The following is a 9,720-nucleotide window of genomic DNA, read 5'->3' on the forward strand; positions in this document are numbered from 1 at the left end:
CTGTGTAGCTGGTGAATAGGTTGTATGTGGTTTGACATGCTGAATTATTAGCATAGCTGCCTTTGCCTAACAAACAAGATGCAAATAGTCACTTTATCTAGCTGGTACAATTTCTTACATACAATACAAATGGGAATCCCAATGTGTGTAGTTGTACATCTCCAGGCTTTTCTGGCTTAAGCGGACAGGGTTATGGATGCGAGCATGATTGGACCACATACAGTTGTGGTCCAAGGCACATAGGCACAAGAAGGCTGTATTGCTCGACTTAAAAGAAGTCAGCGCATTTTACAGAATTTTTTGTTAATTTGACAAATAACGTGTACTTTATGCTTGAGCAAAATCAGTCTAACTTACAAAGATGTTCAAAATCAAAGGTCTTGTGATTTTCCGTGGGTGGAAGGGCAAAACTTGTCTGGTCGGCACCAAAGTTTACTGTATGCTGGAAAAACTGACGTCCGATGGGGAGGCCAAGTGTGGTCATTCAAATTAGAAATATTATGTATTTTAAGCTGAACTGTCTGCTTTGTGGAGCTTGCACTACTGTTTCAGGCATGAGGGTAGAGCCATGGAAACTTAATGTCAAAGGTCAGAGAACCTGAATCACGCTCCAATTCTTCTGCTGTCAAGGGCAGTACAAAGCAAAAAAAAGGAAAGCAAGAAAAAACGGCAGGTTGATTCAACAGAGAGCCCATAACAGACAGAAAGAGCAAACGTTAAACAAGGGGGCTGACACAGACATACAGCTTTTAGAATGCAAACTTTCTGTTCTACTTTTTCCTTCTGTTACTGCAGCCTACATTACCCATGTGCCCCATGTGCAGCAGCTGTACTTTCTGCTCAGCAGAGAGGAAAGTGTGATGTAGCATGGTTGAGAGGATAAATGTACCCATTGTTATCTGCCTCTCGTTGCTCCATAACCAGCTCCCACTTTCCACTGGCCTTCCCTGGGCTACCGGTGCTGAGGTTTGGCACCACAGCACTGACATCAGCCAGGAAGCTGATTGGCCGCGGTGTTGCCGTTGCTACGCCTGAGGTTGCTCTGTTCTTCGAAGTCCACAGCCATGGGAACATGGAGGATTATGCAACGTTAGCAAATACTCATTCAGACTCACTCCCTTCCTGCCTTTGTCCAGCTAGGCAGCTACAGCACCTCTCCTCCTCAACCTGGGATACATGGGGACAGTGGCCTTGGGTTAAAGGGGCCTGCTTATTATTTCAGACTCTGAATCACCACACCAGCTAGGGAAAGCTGAGAGGAAAGTGCTCTCCCTTAACTACCATGACTGTTTCCAGAAACAGCTGTGTGATGGTGGAGAACAGAGTAAGAGCTGTGGCTGAACAGATCAAAGGTGCGAATGTGTGAACTGGAAAACCACACAGAGCAATTTTTCTGAGATCTGAGAGGATTTGTGAGTGCACATCACTTCTCCTGGAGTGACTCTTGCCCACTGCTTTTTATGAAATCAAAAAAATACTACTTGAATGCTGGTAGATGTGGACAGAAACTCCATTCAGACAGAGAAACCATCAAAAAGGCCCTTATGGAAACGTGGCACTGCCAGTTCCAAACCTATTCCCACTGCATTTAGCAAACTCTCAATTTTCCTGCCTGTTCCTTTTTTTGCCAAAATAATAATTGGTTCAACTTGCTGGAAGATAGAGGATGCATACAGGAACTGGTTTATGTACAACATTAACTAACTACTAGACCTGGATGCTGGCTTTGATCTAGTTTTAAATCTGCTTCTGAAAGTTGCTTTTAGTGGTTTGAAAATATAAGCCCATTTGAGTATAGTCAAGAAACTAATTTGAGATCATTTAAGCTTTATGACCTGGCATATTACATTATCCAGCTGGAAGCAGCCACAACCACCAGTCTGAACCATTAACATGACTCGGGATGGAGCCATGCTTCCATGTTTATGTTGTGTATGCCAAATTATGAGCCTACCATGCAAATGTCACCACAAACATCAAGTCTCATCAGACCAGGGAATCTTTTTCCAATCTTCTGCTGTCTTGGCTGGCTAATTAGTTATTTATGTTAACCACCAACTGAACAGGTGTATCTAAAGTGGCTGTGGCTGATGGGCATGTTGTCAAAGTTCAGGAAATCCACTGAATTAAAATTCACTTTGTTAAGTGTAACAAATTCACAAGTCTACAAGCAATCATGTAAAGTAACTGTGACTTTAGAAACTATGTTTGTTTTTTCCACACCTGACTCACATGTAAGCCTTTCTCCATTCTCAGCAAAATGCTGCACAAGCCTTTATTATTTATGGAATCAATAATAAGAGCATTAAAGAATGTGCTCCAAGTATCAATAAAATCCCCTCATAGATATCAGCTGTACCCGTTAGGTCAGATATCACACTGAAAAGGGATAACTGAATGAGGACAAACTGAAGAAATCTAAGACAAAACAGGACAAATGAACTTCAAGTAAATTCCCCTCACTCCCTGTCAACTACCTTGCAGCTGTTGGTGAAAAACTGGACTTTTTAAAGTGGAAAACTTACTTCTAATTTTACAGAGAGCCATCAGTGAAGAAAAAAAAAAAATCATCTTTCTCCCTGCAGAGTTTACTCTACATCAGAGTTCACAGTGAGATCAGTGTGGTGATCCACTGCCTTGATCTTGTGACCGACATCTCCAGTTCAAATGAGGGGGAGGACACACGTGATTCATTTTGCCGGTTGTTGGTCAACCACTCTACCTCAGCAGCTTTCCTCTTTCTCCTCCTTTTATGGGACACATGGTATCCCACGGCACAAACACAAATTGGAAATTGACCAGGAAATGTCATCTGTGTCTTCCTTCCTGCAGTGCAGGGAAAAAAAAAAAAAAATCTGGAATGCATTTGACCGGCGCATTCGAGCATGCACAAAAGATTTGTGCAATACTGTGCTTTTGTTATCTGGGCTTTTCTAAAATTAGAGATGTAACAAGATGTAGATGTTAAGATGTTAGCAGCCCAGGAGAGACAGTGAGAGATGCAAAGACAAAAGCCTAAATTTCTGCTCCAACATCATTAGGTCAGCCTTCTTGGGTTATTTACATTAAATGAACCAAAAACATGCCTCCTCAGCATATGACAGTTGAAGCCAAAAAGCTACGGACATCTGTATCAGCCAGTAAAGGAGACAAAGCGTCTAGACTTCCAAACAGTAGATCTTCACACAGCAGCTCAGCTTTAAATCTGGCTGGATGGCAGGCAGCCATCAGGGAAGCCCTATGGCAGCACTGTACAAACATGTGCCATCCAGCTCATTTCACTAATGGGTGCTAATCTCTGACTGCCATCCTACTCCTAAGGGAGAAAAAAAAAAAAAAAAAAAAAAACAGAAAAAGGGGAACAGTTAAGTCAGCCCAGGTTCCTGTGAATAATCCATACAGCATAAAAGTGTGAGACTGCCAACATGACATTACTGTATGTCAAGAAGAACTAGGAATCATGTGCAGTGTCAGTGTTTTAATTTCTCTGCACAAGCAATCATGCTGTATGTGTACAGAGATGTCAAAAGCCCTCCTTTTAGAGAACATGTGTTGCAGCTGAAAAAGACTCAGGTGGCACACAGAGATGCATTCAAGATTCTGATGAAGCCTCAAAGACACAAGTGCACACCAAATGTTTGAAATTGATGTGTCAGCCAACTGATTCTACCCACTCTTTCTAGAAACACTGGAGCAACTGATTATATCTCTGGGATGGACAACAATGTGAGAAATGAAATAAAAGTTTTTTGTATGGATATCAACCCCAGTCATAGCAGACTGAAGCCACCCTCTCACCTCTCCTGTTCATGGGCCGTACACGAACAGCCACCTTGACATTGGAGTCGTCCAGGCTCGGCTCCCCCATGCTGTCTCTTTACCCGGGGAGGGAAAGCAGCGCTTGTCCAAAATAAATCCGCCTTTCAGCTGAACAATCATCCAAAACTCGGGAAATGCTCCGCTAGCCGGACTCTGGGCCGGCTAGCCTCTCTCAGCTTTGCTCCACAGACCAGGCATGTCCACGGGAAAAAACAAAAAGCCTGGGTGAAATCCTGCAGGAAGACAGCCACCTCCACTACCACCACCGCCGCTGCTGCTTATTTTCTTCTTCTGTTCATATTCCAGGCTAATTTAAATCCGCCGGGGCGTGGAGGCTGGAAGAGGAAGGAGAAATGTAAATCAAGCAAGATATTACAGTAGCTGGGGTTTGTGACTGAGCAAACATATGCTATCTCCAAAGCCAGAAAAAGGGGGGCTAACCAGCTAATTTGCCAGGCAAACTGAAGGGGAGCAGCGGCAGGAAAAGAGCAAGTTTTGAATCTTTCCTACCATTTTACTCCATAACATGCCAAAACAACACCCAGTCTACGAGCTACACACCTAATGGAATTCATCCCAGATGTGATACCGTTAACCTGTCAGTTAAAGCGAAATGATCCGATGAGAACTGCCTGCCGATGATATGCAGCTTCCCAACGGAATCCGCTGTCCTCCCTTTGCGTCGAGTTGCAAACACCGAGCAGCATCCGCCCTTCCGCTTAATTATTTTCCCTTCATAATAAAAGCCCCGAAGCGTTGTTCTATCCCGCCGCTATCAAACATCGACTAAGTACACTGAATTATCTTAAAATAACGAACTGACAGTAAAGGTCAAATAAGGAAAAATACCAAACACATTGACAACTAAATTTCAGCTGCTTCAGTTTACGCCTGCTTTCATGATTTTATGCCAATTACCTTTACGTATAAACTTTACAAACTCATTTTAGTTGCGCCGGATTTTAACAAATTCATCAGTGGGCTTCAATTTAATTTTATTCATCATTTAAAGTTCATTCCTCGCTCAGCCATGAGTACGTCATCAAAACGCCCAGCCGGGTCCGTTAACAGCACGCTAGCCACACAACAAGCTCCCTTCTTAAGATACTAACTTGTGACTTTAAACTATAACCAGCGTGAATACAGCAGATACCAGCAAATGCCACAATCTTTTGGATAAATTGTTGATAAAAAAAAGTACTTTTTACCAAAACGGTTCAATACCCCGGCCACTCAGTCAGTCACGCGACACTTCCGGTGGTCACCGTCAAGTTAAACGCAGCATACGGAATACTTCCGATATTTTTTTTTCCAAAATATAACACGACAACTCCTTTTGACACTCATTGCAATTTCGGGTCATGTTCCTAAGTCACATCATAACATAACGTTACAAAATCAAATTCTAAATTCAGGCGCGACAAATGAACAAAGCAAAATCAATAAATACAGTTAACATTTAAGAGCTAACACAGAAAGCAATGTCTTCAAATATTAGCTATGCAGTACAGTTAATAATTTTACAGTTGTACCCAAATATCAGTGTAGCGATCAGCTTTTCTGTAAGAACCTGCTCAATAGATGGCCTGTCCAAACACTGAGCAAACAGCACTTCATAATTAATAACCTTAATGAGAAATAATTCGGTGGTAATTATCTGAGTACGTCCGTGGAAAATACTGAACAGGCAGAACCAGTAACAAGTAACAAATTTCATCAACGTGAATAGTTTATATTAGATATACAGAAAGGCCTATGCATATTATTAGTGTGTAATGCCTCAAGAAAAAATCTGCAAAAAAGAAAAAACAAAAAAACGAGGTTGATTGACTATTAATTTTAAAAACTTATAACGGAAGTCAGTTCACATCCATAAATGAACAAAGGACTGTCAGTTTTGATTTTGAACGTGCTGGAAGATTCCTGACACCTAGTGGCCACAGGTGGAGCTGCAAGCAAAAAAAGGACGCCTGAACTGTTGGTAATAATAATTTGTGTCAAATTATTATTATCAATTTTTAAAAAGTCAAACTTATATTAACAACAGCTATTTGTTTATTCATGACACCATAGTTTAATTACTGTACAATGATATGCATAATATGACACTATATTACATCATCCTGTAAGTGAATAATTTCATTTTTACATTCGGTCTGTGAAACTGAAAGGATAAAGTTGAAACCTTTGATCCAGAGACATCATAAGGCACTTAAATTAATACTGAATCTGAGGGAGAAATGTGGAACAGCAAAGATAGTGGTAGAAATAGTGGGGGTGATTGTGTGTCCCCATTCTGTTTGGGATCACACTATTACAGAATGGTCATTTGAACATGGCTGCCAAAGGGTGAGATGTGTTTATACAAAGAAATTTGGTTGATCTGCTTCCACTGTGGCTGCTAGGAAGTTTCTGGAGTTGAATCTAGGTGGAGCTAAAGTTTGCAAAATGAGATAAAGGACACCGGCTATAGTGAGGACTGTAAAAGACTTTTAAATACAATTCTGGATTTGAGCCTTCCTAAGAACAATCATTTTACTTTTTGGAAAGAAAGCTGTATCTTCATATGTTCTTCCAACCAAATTTCTCACAATGTGTCTGCCTTATAATATATTTTAAAAGTAGCTTAAGATGGCTCAGTCTTCATGCCTTTTAATGACAAAATCAAACAAGAAAACAACAACAAAAAAACAACAATAAAAAGTGAAGTCTGGGGTTTCATTTCTTGTTTATGGTCGTTCAACATACATCAGTGGTGTATGGTTCAGACCACTAGAGGATGCCCTGCCTCAAGATGTGGCAGCACTAAAGGTGAGGCACTGGAGAACAGACAAGACCTTGCTGAGCTGATTTTATGGTTTCTTTTGTCTCTACTAACTCTAACTTTGTATGAGAAAATTTTTAAATTATATGACCTTCACAATCAGAATAAGCTAACAAGATCTGTCGGTCTGCAGCTATCAGAAGGTCAGAGTAAATGCAAAATTGTAAGTAGCAATACTGACAATTTTTACTAGGACGACCATCATCTGTTGTCGTTACTAGCATCTCAAAGACTTTTCTTTTTTCCTTGTTGTTAATGCCTCATAGAATACATGTACCACGGTGCTGAAGGAAACACACACCTAAAGCATCGCTAAAAATGACATTTAGAAATGAAATCTGTGAAAAAGATGCTGTACTAAATGGAGATTATGTAACTCCAATGCTGAGTTCTCAAAGATTGTGAATTACCAGGTGACTCTTTCAGCCAACTACCTGTCAAATGTAAGTAAGTGCATGGAAGTGACAGGACCTCCAACTTGTCTTATGCTCTGATGAAGGCCATGAGGCTGAAATGTTATATTGATTGACAACCACTATGATCATTTTGACACTTGTAACACTTTAATCATAATGAAATAAATCAGATGTACAGGAAACATTTTATTACACCAACTATTTTACCATAAAACTCAGCAAAGCCAAAGTTGCGTGATCAGACTGGTAAAATGGGAAACTTGCTGAAGGGCATTTATATGACCTTCTGATGATGATCTCCTCTCTCCCCTCTTTCTCATTAGCTGCCTGAGGTTTCATTATGTTTTATAAATCATATGAATGCTAACACAACAATGAACACAAAATGATACGAAAAGGTTGTTTTGCTTTTTTTTTTTTTTTTTTTAAGTTTTTTTTTATCCTATTTTTTGTCTGTTATTGATTTTTGTATGGCTTTGGTATTTTTGTGTCTCTTCTCTGTTTTTCTCAAGTCATATTTTGTCTGCATAACCATCTTAATTGCTAGTTGTTTGATTATTCGGCTTTATTTGTTGTGTTTTTATCACTGTGGTAATTTTGTGTCTCTTTTTAATTTTTTTTTTTTTTATTGTCTTTGGCAATTTTGTGTTTCTTTTTTCCTTTTCTTGTGTCTCATCATTGTCTAATCTTTTGTAGTTGTTTTGCGCTTCTTTGTAATTGTTAATGTTATGGTGGTCTCTTTATGTCCATTTGTAATTGTTTTGCTTCACTGTCTCATCATTTCGTATCTCTCTGCAGTTTTTCTGAATCCCTCTGTCATCATTTAATTGACTCTCCAATAACATGCTAGCCCAGGAAGCATGCGTTACACAGAATTCATTGTGACCTTTTATAATTGTGATGTATAATAGAAAATCAATTGATAAATAAGTATAAGAAAACACAGGACTTATTGTTTATTATTCTCAGTTAAAAGGCGTGCGTATGTTTCATTTTTAGCACTCTGCTCCACTATTCCATCCGTTCACTTTGCCACTCATATGACGTATGTGTCTACGTAAATGCTAAGCAGGAGTGACTGAGTAGATGTCAAATGATTACCGAAACAAACCACTCCTCTTATACGTAGGAGAACTGGAAATAGCAGACACAAGAAACATAAGAGGTGGGAGTCAGAGGAGAAGAGGAGACAAGGATGGACAAGGACAAGGACCCTACTTAATGTCCTACCCGTCTGTTTACTTATTTACTTACTTATTTTACAGAAAGAAACTAGGAGGGCCAAGAATGATTAAGACCACTAAGGGGTTTTCTTAGGCAAAGGGCAGGAGTTTTAAAGAATATTAAAACACTCCTACTGTGTACATTTTTCAGTTCAAATCAACACCTTCCATTTAGGGCAATGAGGAATGAAAGGTCAGGGGTCAGCTGACTTCCTGTCAGCTGGGAAGAGACCACAGAGAAAAATAATTCACATTTTATAACTGAGTTTTCAGAGGTTTGTTTGGTTATTTCTACTGCTGGTTCTTCAATAAAGAAAAGGCTCTTAAGGCAAGCTAGTCAAAGTTCACAGCAGAAATTATGGCAGCATACTGTATGTAGTTTTTGAGCTTTCCTGTCTCCCTTGAAATTTACTTATAAGCTTCCTTTGTGTTTTGTGTTGTCTCACTTCTTTTAGCATTTACTGTAGTTATAACCTTTTTCTGTAAACCCGGTACAAATTGACAGAGTTATTAAGGGCAAAATGTTAACTATAACATCCAAGATGCCATGTTATCAACTCTGAAACTGTAGGCTACACAGTCACACTCCTGTTTTAACCTAAACGCAAGCTTTTTCACAGTAATCTTGTTTCTTTTATTGCTGAGAACGATATGAATGTCTCAACTTACTTTCACACCAGTCTGTCATATATCACCAAAAACAAATGCTACAGAAGAAGTCAGCCGCCTATCATCAACAGGAAGTACAGTATCATCTTGGGACTACAGATATTAGATTGACACATTTGTGTCCTGCATTAATTCACTGTGTGAGGTAGATTTTGTCAAACTGTTTCATTGTTTCTTCTCCCAGCTTTAGGTGAAATCGCTTGAAATGTCCAAAGCAACCTGAAAAGGATGATGGACATCTGTAGGAAATGATGCTTTCACCAGTGTTTCTTTGGCTTTGTGTGTGTGTGTGCCTGGGTAAACATGAGCGTGGTGATTTGAGTGATAAGAGAGGAGGGTGGAGGGGGAAGGACTGACTCCTTATCTGTTCCTTTGTTAAGATGACATGATTGCAGTAATTGTTCCGGCCACTAATCAGGCCAGTGCAGGAGATGGTTTGTGTGTGTGTTTGTTTGTATGTTCCTGCTTTGTGTGTGTTTTCATTGTGCGTGATGATTAGTTGAGAGATGGGTGTTGGAGATTCTCACAAGCATACCTGTTGTATTTTGGCGTACACAATAGGTATTCGAGGAACCTGATTGGGTCATGATTTCCAATTGTGCAATAATAATAAATAAAGTAGTTTTTGTACATTTAAGGGTACACCAATATCAGGTATTTTTATTCTTATGCTTTGTACCTTATTGGCAGTAGCGCTGAATTGTGGTGAAAACTGTTCTTTTATTTATGTTTTAAAAAAGCTCCTTTTTTTGTTTTTTAACGTTAAAAT

The 9,720-nt window shown here is 39.6% G+C and overlaps 1 protein-coding gene across 5 annotated transcripts in view; it reads right to left on the reverse strand.

Annotated features, from left to right (window-relative positions):
* Positions 1 to 5,105, reverse strand: part of kif13ba (kinesin family member 13Ba) — a 52,300-nt gene extending 47,195 nt beyond the window's left edge. For 3 of the 5 annotated variants that reach the window (XM_085440535.1, XM_085440525.1, XM_085440384.1), the window contains exons 1-2: positions 5,028 to 5,105; positions 3,799 to 4,154 (exon numbers count right to left, since the gene is read on the reverse strand). In XM_085440535.1, coding sequence (XP_085296661.1) covers positions 3,799 to 3,868 — 70 coding nt within the window. In that variant the 5' untranslated portion in view covers positions 3,869 to 4,154; positions 5,028 to 5,105. The other 2 variants (XM_085440434.1, XM_085440517.1) reach the window with 2 other exon arrangements.
* Positions 5,106 to 9,720: the final 4,615 nt, after the last annotated feature.

Source organism: Copadichromis virginalis, linkage group LG1 (assembly GCF_057382275.1).
Source record: "Copadichromis virginalis isolate Kocher_CV1m ecotype Utaka linkage group LG1, C_Virginalis_male_GT1.1, whole genome shotgun sequence".
Taxonomy (NCBI): domain Eukaryota; kingdom Metazoa; phylum Chordata; class Actinopteri; order Cichliformes; family Cichlidae; genus Copadichromis; species Copadichromis virginalis.